Source organism: Heloderma suspectum, chromosome 4, assembly GCF_057233095.1.
Source record: "Heloderma suspectum isolate Gila_16-S chromosome 4, 16-S_ref, whole genome shotgun sequence".
In the NCBI taxonomy this organism is placed as follows: domain Eukaryota; kingdom Metazoa; phylum Chordata; class Lepidosauria; order Squamata; family Helodermatidae; genus Heloderma; species Heloderma suspectum.
In genome coordinates this window covers 133414776-133439196 of record NC_139461.1, presented here as the reverse complement: position 1 = coordinate 133439196, position 24421 = coordinate 133414776, and the positions used below count along the sequence as shown (strand labels likewise).

The following is a 24421-nucleotide window of genomic DNA, read 5'->3' as shown; positions in this document are numbered from 1 at the left end:
AGGTTTTAGTTACCACCAGCCAAAACTCTAACAGTGCTAGCCAAGGTGCTGAACCCTATCCCCAAAATGGGTTCCGCACCTTGGATAGCACTGTTAGAGTTTTGGCTGGTGGTAACTAAAACCCTGAATGAAATCACAGAATCTCCGGAACTGGAGTCACCAGCCACCACCAATGGTACACGTCAGGGATGGAAAACTCCAAGTGACCAGTTGCCAAATGGCACCCAGTTTGCTAAAGACAGCAAGTTTTTCCTTCTTCCAAGTTTGCTGCTATGTGTAAGAGCACATGTTAAGAGCTCTTCTTATTCCTTAGTTGCTCCCTCCTTTGTTTATTTGAACCAGGGTATAGTTCCAGAACCTCCTTCAACTGCAGTGCCCAGCTCTGGAAGATATGGGGGGCAGTGGTAACTATAAGAGTGGCTAAGAGCATATGGCAGGAGGGAAGAGATGAGAGATACGCCAGTCAGAAGAGGGTCCCTCCTCTCACTGGGTGCAATCAAGTCTCAGCTTCTCCTTCTAAGTCAGCTTCTGAAAGAAAAACTAGCTGGCTCCCACACTTTGCAAAAAAAATTGCATCTCTCACAGAGGTACATGCATATGCATACAGGTCTGCATAAAGGCCCTGAAGAAACAGTACATCAAGGGAAGGAAACTCTAAACCCTTCTGCACCTGTTGGTCTCATATTGTAAAAAATAAAATAAATAACATCCATTTCCCCCTCTTCTCTCTGTACTCAGGAAGATACTACTCAGGTAACCACTTTATCTAACACTGTCCTGCGAACTTTCCATCCAAGAACTTTTTGTATTAAAATTTGCATAGTATGCTGATACATTTCAAAAACTTCGTAATGTTTGCAGATGAACCGCTGCATATTATACACACAGTTCAAATGCCTGATTCAGGCTGCAATTCTATACCCACCAAGGAGTAAGTCGCACTGAACCTAGCGGGACTTATATCTGAGTAGGCATGTATAGGACTGCACTGTCAGAGTTCCAAATGTGGGGAGAGAGCCCTCTATGTACATAGCTGAACAGCTATCTTTTCAGACCTTATAAATGACCATGCATTAAGTCCAGGGCAGAACCTGCCACACTGATGCTACATCACACACACACACAAGCATTCATTGCACAACTATAAAGTCTGAAAATGGTGACTGAAAATGCTAAGTCTTCTTGGCATAGATACTCTGACATATTGCCCCCCTCCCTCTTTCTTTGACACATTCTGAGAGGCAAACTAGACATTTGGCAGGATATGGAGCGAAGAAGAGATGGGAAGAGGAAGGCTGCATTCTCAGTCCAGCTGTTTTACTCCACTGCAAATGCTCCTCTGGGAACACACACACACCTGCGGGAAAGCAACTGGAGGAGAAGAGTGCAATGGAAAAGCAGAACACAGAAGAAGAGTTAAGTACCCCTCCACCACCAGCCATTCCTTCAGTCCAAATTGTGTCCCCCTACACAGCTCTAGATGGCAGGGCACCAGGGTTTTCTAGTTTTGGCCCTGAGCAAGTCAGCTCAGCATATGCCAGGGAGATGTAATATTGGGAACTCACGATTCTGTATAAACATTTGGAGAAGAGCAACTGAAGATGAAAGTATCAACAAAGCAAACACTGCACCTGTTGGCCAAAGTCTGCACCTCAGCATGTTTTTCTTTGTATATAGCTTTGTACCCCTGAATAAAGGATAGGTAAGACTTGGGAGTCACATGCGTAGAGCGACGATATCTCTGGAAATATTCGACACACTTCTCAGCCACTCCATCCTGGAAGGAACCCATGCACTGCACCATCTCATTTTTGATCTCATCAGTGCAATCAACTTCATAAGAGGACAAGAAATGCTTAGAGACTAAAAAGAAAAGAGGATTTAATGTCATTAGTGTAAACACCGGATAGGTTTAATGCAAAAGACACATTTATAGGACCTCAACTACTTCCACACAATCTTGGCTGGTCATCCTTTAAGCCATAAGTGCTGAGGGCCTTATTAGCCCAAGACCAAATTGTTAGGGAGTGAAGGATAACTCACCCAATTGCTCCTCTTGCCCAAACCTGTTCGAATCAGGAAGTTATCCTTGAGCCCATCCCTTGCCCCTTACCTCCTCCTCTCCCCTGAATCACTGTCTTGGATCACTTCTCTACTTCCTTGTCAGCAACCAATCCCTAGTCTATTGAGAACCTGCCCCCAACATGGCTGCCTGGCAGAGCTGTTGAACTCTGTAATTTCACACCTCACATCCCACCTCTGACACAGTGCCTCAGTTTCAGGCACACTTTCCCCCAAAAGTAGTGCATTAATAAAGATATACATGAACATCTTTTTTTACCCAATTTCAGTCATATGACTCTCTAAATAACTGAATCATAGGCCAAGAGAATTCAAGCTCTTTAAGAACTGAACGTAAACATGTACTGTCTGTTTGGATTTTTGTTGTCATTGTACAAGTTATTATTCCTGGCTCTTTTAAATTTGTATGTCAGAGGGCTCTCTGCTTATCATCCCAGAAGTGAAATCAGCTTAGCATTTATCTTTTTTCACTGCTGGGTAATCCTCCTTTTGTAATTATTGGGTAGTTATACTAGTATTCTTGTCTTGATGGGATTAAGAATTCTTTTACTGAAGGAACAGTTTAAGCGGGCTTCATTTAATTCCAGCACTTGCAATTCTCACTTCAAGTCATTTGTTTTAAGGAAAATATCAATTGTGCAATAAGTTTTATGGATGCTTTCTGTTTCAGTAACATTTCACATGAGGACTGATAAAACCCTCTAGCACTTTCAAAATTTATATTTTAAATATATCTTATATTTTATTTGCAGTCTTATACACTATTACAGACAGGTCCTATTGAAATGCAATGAATACACTAATTTCCTTGTAAATGAATTTTAAGATACTTTGAATCATCCAAACATTTCCAGAACCTAGTGAACTGTAAAAAAACAACAACACAACTTTTAAAGACATTGTTCTAATGTTTGTTTCTTTATTTGTTTGTGGTAGGGATAAAATCAGTTCCTTACCAGAGCAATTCCTCATTATCTTACAAGTTTTTGCACAACTTTATTTCAAAAATGATGCCTCCAAGACACTTGCAGTCTCATTTCCAGAAGGAAAATCTGATCTAAATCAAGCTTGTTTTGCTATAGGTGCAATCCTTGGGCATATCTACAACAGCCTAAAATCTTGGATTTAAAACGGGGCTTTCTGCTTCTGTTTTAAATGCAGGATCACAACTGACTCCCTTTACACACGCTTCCTTCCCCCCTCCTTCTCCCCATGTCTGAGTCTTCCATTATCTTTCACTGATCTCGCTCCTCTTCTTGCCGCTATAACTCTTTTCACGGAGGGAACTCAAGTGGAACACAACGGAGTAATTTGATAGCTCATTATCTGCGATCAATTTAAAAATGAAACAAAGGACATTTAATACAGGCAACGCCCTGGAGGGGCACAGCATCATATAAAGAGCCTGCCAACTTCCGTGAAGGAGCAATCTCAATATCAAGATAAAAGCTCTGAGTAAAGGAGCCCCTTGTCATGTTGAAGCCACTGGAAAAATTACCATCTGTTGTAATCAGATACAAAAGCAAAGGATCTCAACTCACCTGCAACCAGAGCATCTTTGGGCCACCGACTGAACCAGTCTATAGTACAACCAGAAATAAGGGCAGGGAACTTCAAAGCTCGGTTTCGGAATTTTTCACCCACTGGTGAAAAGCAGAGAACTGCATGCAGGTTTTGACGCACTCTACTCATGAAATAATCATACAAATTCTCATTGGTCGGAGGCCGACGCGGATGCTCCTTCTTCATAACTGGTATGAGATCACCAATGATTTCATCTATTTCATCACGGGCAAACAGGTTGGAAACCTTAGGGGGGGAATTTTTTTAAAAAGTGAACTGATGTATCTCAGGTAAAGCCAGCCATCAAAAGATTAAGGGTGCAATCCTATACATGTTTAGAAAGAAAAAGTACTACAACTTCCAAGTTGCCTCAGCCAACCATGCTGGCTGGGGAATGCTGGGAGTTGCAGGACTTCTTTCTGTCTAAACATGCATAGGCTTGTGTCCTAAATAATTTTGATTTAATCATCTGCTTTCTAACTTAACGGTTAAATAATTTGTATATTACCCCAAACCGGTATCCTTTTGAGATAGTGAAGGTAGAGTGATGATAGTTAGGCCATCTTTAATTTTCCTTTTCATTCCATAGTATTTTAACACAATAGAACCAAACTATCATCAATAAATAAATAAGTGTGCTTCTAATAAAAATCCTCACCAAATTACAAGTGTGCCGTCACTGATTAAAACTGCGCCCCCGCCCACCAGGGCTTACTCCCAAGTAAGTGTTTATAGGATTAAAGTTACATCAACTAAAGCTACACAGCTTGATCCTCAGCATGTTTACTCAGAAGTAAGTTTCACTAGGCCTAATTTCCTAATAAGTGTGCTTGAGAAGGCAGCATTAATGGCTTGATCCACCATTAAAAGCTGCTTGCCCTAGTTTTAAGTCAAGTGACTAATCCCACTATCATCCAGAAGCAGTCACTCATCAGCCCTCTTTCCCTGCTATTTGGACAACAAGGACAGAAGGAAGCAGTGGTTAACAAAAAGCCAGGAGGAGGAAAAAAAATATCCTACTTCGCCTGATGACAGGACATTGTTCATGTACTCCAAGAAAGCCTCATCTTTTATCTCATTGTCTGTAAAAATGAAGCTGATCCCTTTTCCTTGTTGTCCAGCAGTCCTATATAGATGTTTCAGGTCTTCCATCAGGTTGGATGTGTTGTAAGACCTAGAGAGAGAACAAAAACAAGGCAGTCAGAGTTTTCCAGCCCTGCCATTGGCAAAGAAATATGTACCACAAAAGATGCTTCAAAGTAAAAAACAAAAAGTTTCCTTTGCCCAGGCCTTTCCATGCAGTTTGCTGTTTTTTTATTGGCTGTTGCTTTTAGAGTTACACAGTGCAATCTAATGCAAGTCTACTCAGAAGCAAATCCCACTGGGCTCAGTGGGACTTACTCCTAGGTAAATGTGTACAGGACTGCAGTCTTGCAAAGCAATCCTAAACAGGTCTTCCTAGAAAGTAATTCCTATTGACCTAAATCCAACATCACATGAGCAGACTTCCACTCACGCGATGGAATTTCCCCATCCTCTCCTTTCCCCTCTAGTCCCCTGCACATGGCCAATGTGGGGGAGCATAGGAGGGGAAATCGCTCCTGCCAGTGGTTTCCATGCCACTGGCTGAAGGAGAGAGTTGGAGCTAAAGCACTGAATTCAAGGAGGCTTACTCCCAGGTAGGCAGGTACAGAATTGTAGTCTCAGTTGTTGTTGTTTTCATTATCTGCCACTATCTAGGATTTTGATTTAGTTTCAATTAGCTCCCTGCTGTTTTATATTATTTGTAAGTTGGTTTACTGTTTTACTTTAAATATTTAAACTTTTGTTGCTTTATTGTTTATAAACCATTTAAAAAAAAAGTGTTGATGAGGCAGAGGATAAACAAACAAACCAAATCCAGTTATATAGTTCATGAAGAATTTTCATTGAGCCATTCTGGAAAGACTGAAAAATCCTTGCCAGTTTCTCAAATGCTAATCCCACTTCTGTTACTGTGCTGGAAAACCTACAAACGGGGGCGGGGGGGATTATACCGCACACACTGCTAATGACACTATTATGACTTGGAGGGAGGGGCATCCACATCCAAATTGTAGATGTGTGGTTGGCAATGACTCTTTTTCCCCAAAAGCCATGTCACACAACAGGGTGATGTTACCATATGTCACTGTCTACACCTGTGCAAACATACACACTTACATACAAACGACACACACTAGGATCTTTAACGAAAAGTCACAGTGGCCAGCGCAGGAATTGGGACACCAAGCGGGGAGAATTAGCAACAAGAATTAGCAACAGTAAATCAAATACATAGCTTATTACAAAAATAGATGGATCTGTCACATAGCCAGCATTATGGGATTCCATCTTCATTTGCAAAGTCCTACTGTGAAGACTTTTTTGTGTGACCAGCTGATGGGGTGTGGGGAGAAGAAGAGCAGTATACATTTTCTTTCTGGACATACAGAAAGCTGCTGGCAGCAATACAAGCTTCCTATACAAATGTCAGAAAAGTTTACCCCTGCACTGTTTTCTCTGTCGAGATAAATTACTCCCTTGACACAGCCTCAAGTCAGGAAAAATTCCACATGTGCCCTCCCTTTCATTACATTTCATAATTGCAAAACAGCTATTTTCCCCCTACACTGGTGAATTTTGAGATTTGGGATTAGAGAACTTTTTTGGACTTGGAAAATTGTGTTGACATTCACTGATGTTTGGACAAGCAGGTGAGGTGTATGTTTTTTAAAGCAGACTAATAACCTTTAGAGACTTATTTGCAGGCCTGCATTAGATCATACTCCTAAAGAGTAGATTTGTTCTTATAATATCCATTACTATCTCTAGGATTTGGGGTGGGGGGGCATAATTTCCCTCTTAACCTGGAGGAGGAGGGGAATACAGAAAATTGTCCCATGCCTGAGAACCTCTTGAGCACTTAGCCCACGGGTAGGCAACTTGTGGTCCTCCAGATGTTTTGGCCTACAACTCCTAGGATTCCTCACCATTGGCTATGCTTGCTAGGGCTGATGGGGTTGTAGGCCAAAACATCTGGCAGGCCACAAGTTGCCCACCTGTGACTTAGAGGCAAACTCAGAATGGCGGGGCTCTAGGGGTGGTGGCCCCTTTGCTGGTCTTAGGGCCCAGCACTCCCTGACTCACCACCCTTTGGAGCTGGCCTTGACAATACCCCACCCCATGGGGTTTGTGGGGGGGGAATATTTTTTTTTTTTTAACACAAATAGCACTGAAAGGGTGTTTCTCATAGTAATCATTTGACAATGTTTTGTAAATAAAAACATTAGATGATATTCCAATACAGCATCAAATGGTTCTTCACAGAAAACATTATCTGAAACAAAACAATCTGAACAATCTTTATATACAGATAACAAGTCCAGCATGAACAAAACACATGATCTATTATCACAAAGGCTTTAAAAACATTTTGCTCAGCACCCTACCTTGTCAAGGTGATCTGGAACATATCGTAGCCAGCGATGAACGACGCCAATTTAGTCAAACTCTGCTTTCCAGACCCGCCAACTCCAACAAGCAGCGCATTTCCACGAGGAGTGCGGATGACACGAGAAATCTGCAAAACACAGAAACTATTTTGTTAAGCATATATAGAGTGGCCCAAAAGTAGGTATACAGTATAGTTATTTGCATTTTATTACATTGTTTATTACATTTACATTTGTTTAACACTGTTTAATCTCGTAAGTGCTCGAAATGTATTCCATCAACTGTCAGTCCCTGTCACTCACTCTTCCCAACTGTCATTCTGACTCCACCCACACAACTTCTACTCACACATTCTCTCCCCCTCCCATCAACGTTCTAAACAACTGTATATCTACTTTTGGGCCACCTGGTATATGTTTTGAAGCACAAGATAGTAAACAGGCTCTTGCAGTGGCTTACTTGGCATTGCCAGCAACACACGGGTTCCACAGAACGGTCCACTGGACCTACTCAGCCAGCTTAACCCCCAGGGCTGGCCCAGGACTAGGGATGTATGAGAAAGTCATTCCAGTTCATTTTTTATCATGACCTATCCAGTTCACAGCTTCCGGACCAAACACAGACGCAGACGCAATCTGTGGTCAAAATCTGCACATTTCTGAGTTTGCAGTGTGATACACAGACCCAAGAAAATTGTGTTTGACAGCATGCCTATGTTTGAAAAATGTGCATGAAACAATGTGTACTTTTGAAAAGTGCACACAAACCCGCTTTAATCAATGGGAGAAGAATGTGTACATTTCAAAGGTATGCACAATGGATGCATACACATGGAGAAATATGCTCAAAAATATGCATGGATTTTCATTCGAAAAGAAAAAAACAAAGCTTGCAATCTGATACGAACTTCGTCGAGCTCAAGTTTTGCTGATTCGCACATCCCTACCCAAGACACTTAGCTACCTGAGCCGAAGGACAAGATGGTCCCCTCCCCATTCCATGACAAGCAGCTGAATCTTAGTTCAATACCGTTGATAGGACAGCATCTTCAACACCTGTGGGCAGCAGACAGGCTTAGGGGGTCACGGGGTCGGCTGTGTGATATATACAGGTACATCCTCCAACACCTTGCCAACATTCACTCAGTGCTCTGCATGTAGGGATGTTGGAGAATTCCACCACGGACTCCAATGAGGCCAGATTCCAAGAATCCAGCCCCATTAGGGTCCGTGGCGGAACAGAGCACTCACCTCCACGCCCCTCCAGAATCTGTCCAGGCCAGCTCCTCCACACGGTGATCCTGCGGAGCTGGCTGCTGGCTCCACAGCGCTGGCAATACGGCCAGCCGCCACTGCCATGCCATATTGCTGTGCTAAGTCTGGACGCAAATGGCATCCACTACACCATTTGTGTCCCTGTTTTTTCACACGATAGGTAGGGATGCTAGAGAATTCTGCCACGGATCCCAGGGAGGCCGAATTCCAGTGAATTCAGCCCCCCGGAATCCGTGGCGGAACGGAGCATCCCGCCCCACCACCCCATGAAAGCCCCGCGAAACAGAGCCTACCTGGCTGTGGCTCTGACTCTGGTGGCTCCGGCGACTGCAGCTGCTGCCGAGCTGCGGCCGCAAATGGCAGCCGCTACACCAGCAGCCATTTGCATCCCTGGCAAGCCGTGATAGGCTACGTAAGTATCTACGTAGCCTATCACGGCTCGGGGCAGGGACGCAAATGGCGTAGCCACCACCATTTGTGTTCCTTCCTATTGCCGTGATAGGCTACATCTATATTTACATAGCCTATCACGGCAAAAGACAGGGGCGCAAATGGCATAGCAGCCGCCATTTGCAACCCTGTCTTTTGCCGTGATAGGCTATATAAATATATACATAGCCTATCACGGCAATAGGAAGGAACGCAAATGGCAGCCGCCGTAGCCGCCGCCATTTGCGTCCATGTCATTTAGCCGTGATAGGCTACTTATATATTTACGCAGCCTATCACGGCTAAAGACACAGACGCAAATGGCGGCAGCTACGGCGGCCGCCATTTGCATCCCTGTGCAGCCCAGCGGCTGGATGTCTGGCTGCGGGCGGCGGCTCCGCAGAGTTGCTGCGAAGCGGAGCCGGCCTGGGACAATTCTGGGGGGAGGGACGGAGCTCCTCCCCCCCACCGCGGATTGCCTGGCACAGAGCCAGGTAAGGGTTTCGTACATCCCTAGCGATAGGCTACGCAAATATCTATGTGAATATAATTTGCGTAGCCAATCGCACAAAAACAGGGATGCAAATGGCATAGTGGACGCCATTTGCATCCAGATTTAGCACAGCGATACAGCACGGCAATGGCGGCCGGCCATATCGCCAGCACTGCGGAGCCAGCAGCCAGCTCCGCAGGATCACCACAGAGCGGAGCCGGCCTGGATGGATTCCAGCGGGAGGGACGGATCACCCCCTCGTGGACCCCCCAAGCCGGAACGGGGTAAGTGATCCGCCCACCCCTATCTGCATGGCACCTGCTTGTTGCAATGCAGTAGCAGCCATGCCAGAGTGTGTCATGTGAGCAGCACAACAGAGACATGTGTGCAGTGCCTACTGGAGTGCACAACCTGGGCTGACTGTCACTGATCTATTATGAGAAGGCAACTAGGTGGGACATCCAGCCAGGCCAGCAGCAAGCAAAAATTGCTGCCACTGGGCTGGCTCCGGAGAATTGGAATGGTGGGAGTGGGGAGCTCAGAGAGGATGGCCAGGGGTGGGGAGATGCTGCTAAGCACACTCCAGCATTTGCTACCTGAGGCATGAGGCAGCCACCACACTCTGCCTAATGGTAGGGCTGGCCCTGCTTTTTCTATACCTCCAACCATAGTATAGCAAGCCTCTGGTAAGGCTGGGCTAACCATTTTATTTCCAGTCTAGGTCACTTTCACATGCTTTTACTCATAATTCCTTTCCTGCATTAATTTGCAATTTAAAAAACCCACACCTCCTCTCAAAATATGTATTTTAATTATGGCACCCATACAAATAACCCCTAAGCCAAGGTTTTGGGTCATGCATGTGGTGCCTCCATGCAATCCCAGACTGTAATCCCAGCAGCAGGTGATTGCATGTGGGCTGGAGAGTAACTGAACCAGACCTGGACAGCACAGTATCTGTGTACGATAGACTTCCAATGGAGCAACAGAGATCCATAGCCTCCTCTCGATTGCCGTACAAATAATGGAAGGGCTGCCTTCAGATCAGTTCTGTTCCTTATGCCCACCAATACAGGCTACTTAGGGTAGTATTCAATGCTAACAATCTGCCAACCCTAAAACATTGTGCCAGTGGGTACAACCACAAGCATAACAGGACGCTAGCACTTGCTAGTGCAACCCAAGAACTTACTGAAACTACCACTTCCAGAACAGGATAGGTCTGTCGAGCTCCTTCCATGGACTTGTCCCATTCCATAAGCAGTAGTTTTAGCTAGTTTTTTGGGTTGCACTAGCCAGTACTAGCTTCCTGTTGTACTAGGAGTCATTCCTGCTAGTGCAGCAGCAGCACTGGATACTGCCCTTAGTTCTCTAGGGGAAGCCACCTGATTATTGCTTTACAACTGTCAGAGGCCTGTAGGAATACCAGACATCTACTTGCTAGTTGCAACCTTCTCCATTTCAAATTCTAGAAATACAGTCATAAAGAAGTGGCATGCTAGCCGCATCTTCTGGAGTATTTTAGATATTGCAGCCCAGTCAAGGCTTCATGCCAAAAAGTCTAGCCTCTTACTATCTCCATTTGTGGTCTCAACACTGAATATATCTATGTATGAAACTGAAGGAAGACACAAGCCTAGCCTAGTTTACTTGAAATGTTTCAGAATTAAGGATTTCTAAACTAAAGCAATTGTCGTTGCCAACCAGTACCTTTACTAAATGAATCACAGCATCTTCAAAAAACACCAAATCCATTCCTGCCCCACGGATACTCTCATTGTATATTTGTAAGAACATGTTCAAACGGTCCTTCAGGTGATCAAAAGATTCCGTGGGCTCATATACTTTCGGCATGTCAGCTTCTACTTCTTCCGGCTCCTCTCCTGTGGTAAGAAATGACAAATAGTTAATACTTCAGATTACGGACAAGGGCTGATCTTTGTACGCTGCACTGCTTTCGTGGATATTCTAACTGTGAGGCCTTCCCTTGCCCTGAAGAATTGAGAAAGGCACCACTGGCCCAAATGGAAATAATAATTCTCCCACTGATGAAGACAAATTTGATCGCAAGGGTAACAGTGGAGACTATAAAGCAGGGGTGGGGAAGATTTTTCCACTAAGGGCTGCATTTCCCTGGGGATAATCAGTCAGGGGCTGCATGCCAGCAGTGGGCCACTGTTTGTCTCTCTGTCTCCCTCCCTGCCCAGTGGGCAGCCAGGGGAGGGGCAGATTACTCCAGCCAGAGCTCTGGATTGGTCATATGCAGAAGCAGTGGAAGCTGGTGGCTCCGATGTCAGTGGGGCAGTGAATTCGCTCTGGCTTTCAATCAGAACCAGTCAGAACTCTAAAGGAGCTATCCAAGGTGCTTCTGACTAAAACCTGGAGCAGATTCACCACCCTACTGACATCGGAGCCACCAGCCTCCACTGTTCAGAAGGATTTTGAAATTAGGCAGCCACACATGGCCCTTAGATGCTAGGTTGCTAACCCTGCACTTTTTCATTATAGTGAGTCAAATACTTAAGTTATTCCAGGTAGTTCTATAAAATATTGACCTAAATTCAGGGCATCGTGTTACTATTACTTTATACAATCATCAGACAGAATACAATACTATGTAAGGTTTTTAAAAAAAACAAGCATGAGCTATCCGGGGGGATTTCAAGTTGAACTTAGGGATGTATGAGAAATGTGTTTCAGTTTGGTTCTTTAGCAGGATTTACCCAGTTCGCACCTTCCTGATTGAACACAGAGTCGGCAGCAATCTGCAGTCAAAGTCCTTACATTTCCAAGCTTGCCATGTGACTCACAGACTGGAAAAAATGCATTCAACAGCATGTGTACATTTGAAAAATGTGCATGAAAAATGTGTACTTCTGAAAACCGTGATGAAAAAATGCATATTTCTGAAAAATGCACACAAATATGATTTAAACAATGGGAGAAGAACACATACATTTCAAAAATGCACACAATTGAGGCATACATCTGCATACGCATGAATTTTCATGTGAAAAGTTAAAAAAAACACCTTGCAATCTGGTCAGGACAAGCTTTGAGATGGAATTTGGAGAAATTTTGGCAAATTTGAATTTTGCTGATTCACACATCCCTAGTTGAACTATTATTTTTGTATATTCAAGTCATGGTCCTGATGTTCAATGTTACTGGAAGAATTTACTGCCAATTCATCTACTCCTCCCTTTTACAGAACCAACAACTTCAACATATCATGATTTATGGAAGGTGTTAGTGTTGAGCAATACAGACACTGAAGAAAGAATAATGGCTCTTTCCGGATTTACTTTTCAAGTTCATAAGAGGACGTCTCTGCAAGACCATCATTTCTCTATATACTATGCACTGTTTGCATATTAAAGCTCACTACGTTTTAGCACAAATTCATTTCTATAAAAGCAGATGCTGTGATTTCCTATAAACAGTCAATAGAAACGAAAATTAGTAGCTTTTGAAACATGCAAAAAAAAAAACGGTAACGCTACTGTTAATTGAACATAAGTTCATCTCAAAAGCTGAATCAAGCATTTCATGCTATTATTTAAAACAGCTTATTAAATTTTGATACTGTAAAACTCTGCAGACTACAGAGCATTTATTTTATTGCTTCCACATAGGAAAGGCTCTTTAAAAATGCTGTTCAGGGAATACTTCAAAACCTGTAAGGATTTGTGTGATTTTTTTTTTTAGTCATTATGACAAATGTATTTAGCAGTTACCTTTGTCTATGTGGAGAAAGCTCATTTATGAAGCTGAGGTATTTACATTTGCTAAACAGTGTATCAATGCTTAACTGCAGCTCTGTCAGACTGCAGTGTTCAGCTAGCAAGATGAAGGTTGTGTCATCCAAGCATGCTATGTGCTTAAGTTATTTTCAGTCAGACTGCAGTTGTTTTAAAGCAACAACAAAAAGGCCACCATCTTGTGAACAGTTACACATGCTGAGATGCACTGATTTCTATGGAACTAAACATGCACAGCTGAGTGCAAATCTCAAGCCTTTAAAAGTCTAGAGAAACTTGTAAATTCTGGCTGGCTCAGGCATCTGTGAGCTTACCTGTTAGAGACTCTTCCTTCTCCAGACCTAGTTTGAAATAAAATGTGTTTCCTTTCAGGAAAAGGGGGGAAATCACATTCTTTTTCCATAGTAGGTATTTTTGTGCGGCGCAGAGTGGTAGGCGGCAGTATTGCAACCGAAACTCTCCCCACGACCTGAGTTCGATCCCAGCGGAAGCCGGGTCTTGGGTAGCCGGCTCAGGTCGACTCAGCCCTCCATCCTTCCAAGGTCGGTAAAATGAGTACCCAGCTTGCTGGGGGAAAGGTAGTCACGACTGGGGAAGGCAATGGCAAACCACCCCGCTATAGTCTGCCATGAAAACGCCAGTGTAAGCGGCGTCTCTCTAGGGGTCAGTAATGACCCGGTGCTTGCACAGGAGGAACCTTTCCTTTTCTCCCCCCCCCATTTAATTTGTTCTACAGCTCTTGAGAGTTATCAAGCAACAGGTGGGACACTGCCTTGTATTTGCTTGTTTCCATTCTAACACAGAACTTTTGTAGGATTAATAACAATGTGTGGGGGGGTTCTCCACAACAGTGGAAGGAGAAGCGAATGGAGGATTACCCAGATTTTTTCAAAGGATTGGCTTTGGTGCACTTGTGTCCGCACAGGGCTCCACAAACCAGTGCATCACACCAGTATAAGTCGCTCCACAGAACATACTTCTTGTGGGTGGAGGTGGGAGTGAGCATTATCTGACTGGCAGGGGCTGCTCAACCAATAAGAGAGGCTTCCCCACCCCAATCCAGGCGCCCCCCCTTTCTCCTTTGATAAAATCCTGAGGTTTCCTCCTGTGTCTTGCCAAAAGTCACTTTCCTTCTCTGTCTCCCTGGCATTACTTACTTCCTTAAAGCAACAATCATCACAGGAACACAGTGTTCCCCCTGCCTTGAAGCTGCAAATGATCTCTTTCTCTCTCTCCTCCCCCCGCCCCGCATTACTTACTTCCTTAAATAAACAATCATTACAGGAACACAGTGTTCTCACTGCCCTGCTGCTATCAATCAAACCTTTGACATTAACGCTCTCTAAACATGTTATTTCAATTCATGGGAATCTTGGTAACTTTGGAAGTGCACATTTTGGGAACAAGACTCATTGACCACAATGGGAGTTACTTCTGAGCAGACACACATATGTTTGTGCTGGGAAAGACGGGGGGGGGACAAAGGGATGGGAAACCAGCCCCCTTTCTACCCCTATGCTGCACAGGAATGAAGGTGTTAATTAGATACTTCTGAAGGCAATAAACCAAACAACGGAGAATCACAGCTTCAGGAATGTGCTTTAGAGCCTTTTTAGGGAATTAGTGCTTTAAAATGTGCTATTTCAATTGAAGGGGATCTCTGTAAATGCTGGTGTGTGCACTCGGGGGACAAGCCTCATTGACCACAATGGGAGTTACTTCTGATTAGACACTGATTGGTTTGTGCTGGGAAACACAGGGACAGGAAACACCCCTTGACTGGGATCACAGTGAAAGGCACAGCCTGGGCAGCGCTAGCATAACCAAGGTAAATGCGGGGCTTGAGGCACACAACAACTGTACCATGGAGAACCTGACTTAAGGAAAGAATCGGACTTTCAGCAGTCTCAGGAAATCCAGTTTTTCTGTGATAAGCTCCGGGGTGGCTGCTGGATGGCCACGATGTCATGTATCCCTAACAAACTCCAAACGCAGCCAGCTCAGAGTAAATTGCTGGTGGAGACATCCCCTAGACTGGGAAACACACAGTTCAAGCCTACGCATGTTAAACTAGAAGGCAATCCCACCGAGTTCAACTTGGAGCAACTTCCAATTAAGTGTGCATAGAGTTAGACCGAAATCCTAAGCACGCTTAGGTGGCAAGAGTCCCTGAAGCCACTGGGACTTGATTCTCACTAAACATGCTTGTGATCACACCATCAAACTCCAATGGTGGGAGAAGGTTCCCTTTAGCAACCAGAATATGAAACAGACATAAGAGATGCTTAACAGCAGCTTAAAGCTCCCACCAAAGTTTCCCAAGGTTACCAATAGCTCAAGTAAATGAGTGTCGTAAGAATGTGCTGTTATTTCCTCCATCCTTTCCAATTCTCGGAACGGCCATTCCTATGAACTATCAGCAGTGACTTTCAGCTGTTGCTCTTTTTGCCTTTCTGGTACTCTGATTTAGATATTCAAGTACAAAATGCATGCAGTTTCAAGGATGAAGGGAGCGCATGTATAAAATTCAGTGAACCTTTAGAGCAGGGATGCAGAACCTCTTTGAGTCCATGGGCCAAATTCCATTTCAGAGAAGGTTTCAGGGGCCGCTTTCCAGGGACGGGCAGAGCCAAAGGCAAAAGGGGCAGGGCCAAAGACATCAGCATATTTTAGCTTAAAGCTCTTCCTGCCAGTAACTCAGCCTTAGGTGAGGCGCTTCAACATTTTAGAATGGGGAAAAAACTTCACAAAAGCTGGGAAACCATCAAATGATTGGTGGTTGGGAGAAATTGGTGGGGCCAGGGGGAGGCGGCGTGCCCATCTAGGAAACCCCAGAGGTCTGGATTGGGAGGTTCTGCACCCCTGCTGCAGAGAATGGTTCATGCCCCCATTTCCAAGTACTTTAAGGGCGCAATCCTATCTCAATAGTAGGCAGTTTCCGAAGTCAGAGGCTGCTGAGTATCCAATGCAGGGCAGCCAGAGCACGGAGGTGATCCTCGTCTCCGCGCTCCGGCCACCCTGCATTTTCCCTAGACAGGCGATGTTGCATGTCTTCAGGGAGGGCAGGGAAGAAGGCCGGGATGTGCATAGGAAGCTGTGTAATGCAGCTTCTGTGGTTTTCTTCCATCCCTGCCCCCAGGACCACTCCATTTTTGCCATCTCCATGCTCCATTTCCGAGTGGAGAGATGTAGCCAGCGCAGAGAGAACCATGCCAGATATGGGGGGGAGGGGGCGAGGAGCACCGTTTCTGGGCTCTGAGGTCAGAGCCTTGGTTTCAACTTCGGATCCCAGAAACCAAATTATCCTATGTCCCCCAGACGCTGTCTAGGGGACATAGGATTGTACCAGAAAACAACCAGTGCCAAATTCTAAATGGTTCCCATCATACTTGATTAGCAGCTCCTGCAGAGGAACATAGAAGCTACCTTATACCAAGTCCATCTAGGTCAGTAATGTCTACACTGACTGGCAGTGGCTCTCCAGGGTACCTGGGACCTTCTCCATTTAAAGCAGGTGGAATGGACCCCTCTCCTAAATGTTGCATTCTATGCCAGAGTAACAGGAGCAAAAATAAACTTTGGGCAATATGGACTTTGGGTGTACATGCACCTAGGCTCCGAAACAGCACTGGCTGATTCCAGCAGTATAATACTTCACTTTTGTATTGTCTACACTGCCAGTTCCAGTTTACTCCCCAGTCCCCATTGAGTGAGCACTGCAAACGATACTGAGGCGAAGTACTTCACTCCTGAAGTAATTGCAAAAGTCTGCTCCTCCTGTTGGAGAGCACAGGAGTGCTGTGGAGCGCACTACCATCCTGTGCTCTTCACTTACTGTCTATTTTTAAAACCTAGGTCCTTTCTGGAATGGCTGCTATAAAGCAAATAAAGCACAGATTGACAAAACAATTTATTGCAACTGTTATGCATGCTGTATATGTAGGCCAACGCATAAACTTATTCCCTGCCTTTCTTTAGTAATTTCTCACAGTGGAAGGGGGAAACAGCTTCAGAACATCCTTATCATACATTACCTAGTTAAGGCACATTATAAATATTATAATATAAACATTATTATTCTATGCATCCTCACACTCACTACTCCATTCTGCTGTCATTCTATTCAGTCTGTCTACATAAGTTATCATGTAGACATTCCCAATCCAAGACCCATTACTTTTTTCTTAGGTCACTTATACCAAACAGATGATTTTCCATTTAGATTTTTACCTGTTGCTTCAGGTGCATCTCTTAAGAAGTCAACAAAGTAGGCATCAATGTTGGGATCTACCAGAGCCTTTTTATCACTACCAAATTCCCCTTCAACAAGTTTTGCCAATGCCAGATCAAACCAATCCACGTCCTCAGGAGTTGTGAAACGGTCGGCAATAACACGCTTACATTCATGCTTCCATAGTTTTAGGAGTACCTGTTCAGAGGTAAACAGAAGAAAAGGAAAACTGGGTGCTGTTTTTCACCACAGGAGAGGACTTTGCCACATCCAAGCATACATGGAATTTGTTTCTAGAAGATGGTTGGTTGAAGTACAAGAATGTGCTGTGACAACTTTATTTCTCTTGTGAGAAGCTGATTTCCATGAGTGATTAAATATGGATGATTACCCCAGAGGCACATTTAGGGAGGACAGAGGGGACCATCCATTGCTCTCCACTCTGTGTTTCAGGTCACGTGCAATTTTTCATTATGAGCACCAATATTTCTGGCCAGGTCTCTGGTTCTATGCATTGACTGACTGTTGTCATATTCACCAACATGGACCTAGGTGTAAAATACACATGACACCAGCACAAATCTCGTATCTTAAAAGTCCCTTTCTTTATGTGTTGATATTAGGCTGTACCCAATGTTGATGTATAAACACTTTCACGGGAGTGTTCAGGAGGGTGAAATGTTTCCAGAAACTCCACCTACCTAACTTACCTGTCTTCTGTTTGCCTCCTGTTTAAGTTGCTTCTTTCCCCAAACTGACATGATCACCAGTTTTGTTTGTTGTCTTCTTCCCAGCTACATGATCCCAGCCAAGGTAGACAGTGTGGTGATGTAACAAAGCCAATTCAGATTGATGGCAGGTTTGTGTATTGGAGAGGGAGGAGCATGTTTGCCACGCTACAAAGATTTCCACCCCATCTGCAACCCTCAAAAAATCACTGAAATGGTGCTTTGTGCAAAGAATGGAAATATTCACAGAATGCGATCCCCCTCACTTTCAGCTTAGTCTAGTTCATACCCCTGCTATAGTTATTTGGGCAGAGAGAAACAACCACCACAAGCACTCCAGAAAATTTACCTGTGAATGCATCCAAGAGCCGGCCTTTGGAAGTTGCTGAAGCTCCACCTGCACAACACCCCCTCCCACCCACTAAAATTACTCCGTGCTCTCCTCCTCCCTGAAATATGAAATGGCGCTCCTGGTTAATCTTTGACTTAATTCCTGTTTACATGTGAAGCGTTTAACCTGGAGTAAAGTTTTTGCCCTTCATTTTAGGATGCAAAACTAAAAAGAAGGTTACAACACCAGCTCTTGCTCTATTTCCAAGAACAATTCAAACTACTGTTTTCAACCTATAATGCCTAAAGTAGCTTGGGACAAGGATATTTAGAGGACCACCTTTTCCCACCCTTCCTGGGTGTCATGATCAGCCTCTGAGGCCCTGTTCAAGTCCACACACCTTTTGAGCCAAGGTGGGTGGTGACCAGAGAGAGGGCCGTAGCAGTTGTAGGACCCTGTGTGTGTCATTCCCACCCAGGGAGGTTTGGCTGGATTATTTTCTTTTCAGCGCCAGGTGAAAACGTTTTTTCCTTGCTCAGACCTTTAGAATGGATAGGTGGTGGTGGTAGGGTGTTGCAAATATGTTCATGCTGCTGTGCTGCCTTCTTTTTCTTGTAATTATCTGTGATCTTATGTAAGCTGGTCTGATTGCTTTTGCCAAAGACCAACTAATAAGCACTTTAAACAAAGAACAGTATCCAAGGTGAGACTACCACTACCACTACCACAAATTACATTGCACTAGCATGAATGACTTCTGTGAAACCTGTCGCCCCAGCAAGCGCTATTGGTATTAAGCTAGAGGTCGTTTATGCTAGTGCAATGTAATTTATGTTAGCGGTAGTGTAGCTCTGGGTACTGCCCAAACAAACCAAACAAAAGGGCTGAACAACGTCTTTTATTGCACTGCATGTAATGTTAGTTTCCCTCTTCTCCTTCATGAGGAGAGGTGTGTTGCGTGGGAGAAAGACCGGCGAGAAAGAGGACGCTTAATCCTTCCCCTGCCAACTGCTTTTTTCCTGAGCCACTCCCCCAAATTATTTTCAGCCCCACAAGTGTTCTGGCCCACTGTTTACATCTGTCCCATGACTTCACTTAATCATTTGTGAATCTTAACCATGGTGTCCAGTTTAATGATTTATTTACGAGGCTGTCTATCCACACCAGTTCCAACTGTACAGTGTTTATCATCAGCGTGCATCCACAGTGAAAAACGTGATAAAGATCATGATAACAATAGCTAATTCAGGAGGGCATTGCATGCACTACTTACATTAGACTCATGGATTACTTCTGAAATGGTGTTAAGCATCCCTTGCCAAACCCTGGAAAGGTCTCGAAGATTGAACACATAATGGAATTTGGCTGGGGTCGGCAGCATCTTGATCTTAGTCATTTGCCACAGCCGGCGTGTTAGTGGCACCAGCTTAGCAACTGTCAATCTCACCTCTTCCACAAAGCCCCTCTGGCTGCAATAATGTCCTGTGCCGATCACACCTGAAGAAGCCAAGTTGGACAGTTTGAAAAATCTCCCACCATTGATCTATGCAATCTTAAACAAGCATGACACAAGCAGAAATCAAATGCCTCCAGAAACCAGCACCAAGGCTATGCATGCCACAGGCAAGGAAAAAGCTCAAGGAAGAAATACTGTTCTAGGATTCCTTGCCCAAATAAACAAGGATAGTTAAAATCCCAGGGTTGTCAATCCCTTAAATTGTTCATCAAAGTAAGATACACCCTAAAGAGCTCATACGAGTAACAAAGCTAAAAAGCTGTTGCACATTACCAAAAATCTTGTCAATGGATGAATTAGAAGGCAGAGTGCAATTAAATACAGAGAATTGCCTCTTCAGTCTCTGAGGGATGTCATTGCGTCCGCCACCAGGATGGATCATGGCAGCCAAGAACTGGATGTCCACAATGTTGGTAAACTCTCCAGGCTTTTCCAGGTTATAAAACCCACTTTGCTCCATCAACTGCCTAACTATCTCATTGGTGACCTGTAAAAGAACCCCTTGTGGTTAAAAAGAAACCAATCAGCCATGCGTGGCGCATCTCTACATCAGCCCCAAATCCTGCATTTTAAACGGGGCTTTCTGTTTCCATTTTAGATGCAGGATCATAACAACTCTCTTTTTCATCTTCTTCCTTTCCCCCCTCCCCTTTCCCCCTCCTTCTCCCCGTATCTGAGTCTTCCATTATCTTTCATTGATCTTGCTCCTCTTCTTGCTGCTTTTCCTCTTTTCACAGAGGGAACTCAAGTGGAACACAACGGGGTAATTTGATAGCTCATGATCTGTGATCGATTTAAAAATGGAACAAAGGGCATTTAGTGCAGGAGATGCCCTGGGGGGACACAGCATCATGTAAAGAGCCCGCCAACTTCCATGAAGGAGCAATCTCAATTGCAAGATGAAAGCTCCATGTGAAGAAACCCATGTAGAGGTCCCAGTTCATGCAGTAGATTATCCATGTGGGGGAGCTTAATGGGTTTTGCTGTACTTGCTACAGATTCTCTCTTCTCCCTGGGCTCCCTAACTAATAAACTAATCATTTTTCCCCCAACAAGTTTTGAAATTATCTCTTGTACTTATGCCTTCCATTATTACAAAGTAATAATAATGTAAAAGTATTCCTTTTATATCTCAGGTTAACAGGGGTGTTATTCCAACATTTGAAATGACAATGTCTTTAAAGACAACATTTTCAAGACAATGTCTTTAAAAACCCATCTCTAGAGCTAGTGTGCATTACATAGCCCCAAAGCTGAAAATACTTATACCACTGAGGTACTTTTGGATAATTCTTCTTTTAATCTAATCAGATCATGATCATTATTTACTATGTCAATGTAACTTACAACCTCAAGTTTTATCCATACAGAGATTGTATGTGCTACTTTAAAGTTGCCATTGTAAATAAAGCAATAAAAATACAGACAGACTAACTCATATTTCCAATTTATCTCAGATTTGCAGTTCCTGCATTGAGTGGATTTGCACATCTCCTGTGTTTATTAGTCCTGTACCTCCCAATGTAATACCATGGAAGGCATGGCAGGTTCATATCTGAATGGAACAATTTTGAGATCTTTAATCTCAGATTTCAATCACATTTGATTATATCAGGATATGCTATTCCACCTTCCTCTTTAGGACTTTGTGAAACTGCTACAGCCAATTTAGGATTTTGGTCATTCCCAATAAAATTAGACAACATTCCCTGCCAAATTAAAAGGACCTCGGTTGGAAGCATTATTGAAACACTTTCTAATGTAAATAAAAATCTGGATAAAATTATCATCTTGATGCTACTCACTGCCAAGACATTGTATTGCATAATACAAAGATGCTATCATTTAGCTGACCTGGTCTCCCCATTCATTGATTACAGGCATATTCACATCATCAATGAAGACTGTCATTTTCTTTCCTGCAGGAGGCCCGTATGTTGTGCCCATTCGTTTGTCCACATAACTTTCTATTGTGCGCTGTAAGTAAAACATGCATATTTACAAAAAGCTAACACTCTCCCCATGCCTTTAACATGATAGTTGCATATTTTACATACAGTGTGCTTGGAATAAAGAAACATTAAGAAACATAAAGGCATGTGTAAATAGTATGCACAATGTATATTTTAATAATTGCACTTTATGGTATGTACAGCATACACTAGAAAACCCTAAATCAAAAGTTACTTCAATATATATCAACATCAGGATAGCCAATACAATATTCCTTACCTGTTCACTTATAAAAAGAAAGTCCAAATAAGACTTTAAGGGAGCAATCCTATGGCTACTAGATGCTGTCTAGAGGGCCATAAGCTATCCTCATTTCCGGGAACTTACCTTCCCCCTCATCCATGCTGCCTCGGAGGCAGTGCGGAGAAGCCCCATCCTCCGTGCTTGCAAGAGGAGCGCAGAGCGACTGAAAAGGGGTTGGGCTGGGGGGCGTTCCAGGGTGGGGAGAGCGGAGCTGCGCATACGATACATCCAATGTGTCATACAGCAACTTCTTCTCCAGGTCGGCCCCCCTGCTGCTAGATAGCCGTCTAGCAAAAAATAGCAGGGCAGGAGAGGCATGGAGGGAAAGATCCTCCCCATGCCTCTCCTGCCTTGCTTTGGATAGGCGGTTGCCTCTGAGTTCAGAGGCGGCCACCTGTCTTGATAGGATTGCACCCTAAGAGAGCAATCCCATACATTACTTACTCTGGGGTGGGTGGGGGAGAAAGATAGGCTGCCAATACACCAGTGAAATGGCTGCCTGACCCTGCATTGCTCAGCCTGGTAAGGGAAAGGAATATAGCACAGAAAATTGAAAGAAGTGCAAAAGTGGCAGATGCACCAGCAGTGTGCCTTAGAATTTAGGGTGCTGAGTGACACCACATATCCTATGCTCTGTTGTGGCAACATGGGCAGAGCAGTTGCTGGTGCAGGAACAACTTAAAAAACAATCCTCCTATTGAAGTCAATGGGAAGGAAATTCTTTGCAGTAAGTCTGAGACTGGTGTAAAACTGCATTGTTGACAGGGGTGTGACTGTAGTCTGGAGGAGTATGGGATATGGTGTAAGTGTACCTCTCCTCCTCCAACCCCATCCCGCTTATGACTCCATCCCCTTTTAGATGCCCTACTGGTGAATATTAGTCAGTGAAACAGTTACACTGGTGGACGCCAGGTTGCCTACCCATATTCTAGGTTGTATCAGTCATTCACAAAAAGATCTTGTCAAGTTCTAAACTTCATTACATGCTGTTTACCCTCCCTCCCTCTGTTGACCTCAACAATCAAAGTGAGATGGACATGCATATGTGAATCTGCTGTGTGTTTGGCCAGATAAGCGTACCGCTTAAAGAGTAAGAAGCTGAAAGTACTACACATGTATATGTTCAGTTTATGTTTTCTGCAACACTTTAATCTACTTTTTATGGCATCTATCTAATGAATGTCATTATTTATTCTTCCACAAGTTTTTAATGAGAACTTACTGGGTTCTATCCAATGGAGTCATTCCAGTGACAGCAGCAGTTCCATCAATGGAACCGGGAAAGGGCAATTCTGCCTTCCCCCTCAAAGCCTCCCATGCACCCTCAACATTGGATCCAGAGGGCTGGGAAACCCTTTGGAGCAGGTTTTCAGATGGTGCTGAGGGCTGCAGGGGGAAGAAGAGAGGGAGAAAGTCCCGTCAAGCTAGTGGACTTCCAGAAGCACCATACTGGATTTAACGCAATGAGATTTCTTTTTGTTAAGACTGACATGCAGCATGCTCACCAAGGAAATCATCTTGTTCTGTCCCAGAACATGGCAACAACCAGGAGTCCACAAAGAAATTTCAGAATTAGGAATTGGCTGAAATTGTTTGTTTTAACATGATATGAACAAGGAAGAAATGGCATCCTAAGGGAATTAAGATTTTGCCACCAATGCCAAAGGAACAAGAGAGCAAGCTGAGAATATGGACCTCTGCTCTTTAATAAAATGTTTTTGATTAATCTCTTTCCTGTGGATTGACAGTGAACCCAAAGGCCAGCTTTACTTTCATTTCAGGCAAAGACAATTTTAAGTACTACCTGAAACATGAAAGGAGTTGTTGCCGATGAGAAGTTCAGACTCTTGGCCATGTGGCTTTCAGGATTATATTTTGACATGTACCCTTTGATGATGACAGTCTTAGCAGTCCCTTGTTCACCAATTAGCAGCACTGCCTGAAGATGAAAAGAGAATTCAAATGAGTTTAGGGATATGAGACCCAAATATATTGGCCAAAGCTCAATTCTCAAAAAAAATCCATTTTAAGTCATGAAGAAGTAAAAATGTAACTTTCACAAGAAATACACCATCCCTTGCAGCATTGCTAATTTATTTGGGTTATGCCCATACATAAACAAAACAGAGTTATCATCTGTGGTATTTGTATTGTAACTCACTAAGGGTGCAATCCTATGGGGATAGGCGGCTGCCTCCGAACTCGGAGGTGACCACCTATCCAATGCAGGGCAGGAGAAGCATGGAGGGGATTGTTCCCTCCATGCTTCTCCTGCCCTGCATT

The 24421-nt window shown here is 43.8% G+C and overlaps 1 protein-coding gene across 2 annotated transcripts in view; it reads right to left on the bottom strand.

Annotated features, from left to right (window-relative positions):
- DNAH5 (dynein axonemal heavy chain 5) overlaps positions 1 to 24421 on the bottom strand; it is a 208031-nt gene that overhangs the window by 49625 nt on the left and 133985 nt on the right. The window contains exons 47-57 of one of the 2 annotated variants that reach the window (XM_084848148.1): positions 23943 to 24077; positions 21737 to 21859; positions 20156 to 20369; positions 19640 to 19863; positions 17307 to 17505; positions 13391 to 13417; positions 11026 to 11198; positions 7116 to 7246; positions 4666 to 4819; positions 3624 to 3891; positions 1632 to 1863 (exon numbers count right to left, since the gene is read on the bottom strand). In XM_084848148.1, the coding sequence (XP_084704274.1) occupies positions 1632 to 1863; positions 3624 to 3891; positions 4666 to 4819; positions 7116 to 7246; positions 11026 to 11198; positions 13391 to 13417; positions 17307 to 17505; positions 19640 to 19863; positions 20156 to 20369; positions 21737 to 21859; positions 23943 to 24077 (1880 nt within the window). The remainder of the gene's footprint in view (positions 1 to 1631; positions 1864 to 3623; positions 3892 to 4665; positions 4820 to 7115; positions 7247 to 11025; positions 11199 to 13390; positions 13418 to 17306; positions 17506 to 19639; positions 19864 to 20155; positions 20370 to 21736; positions 21860 to 23942; positions 24078 to 24421) is intronic. The other variant, XM_084848149.1, reaches the window with a different exon arrangement.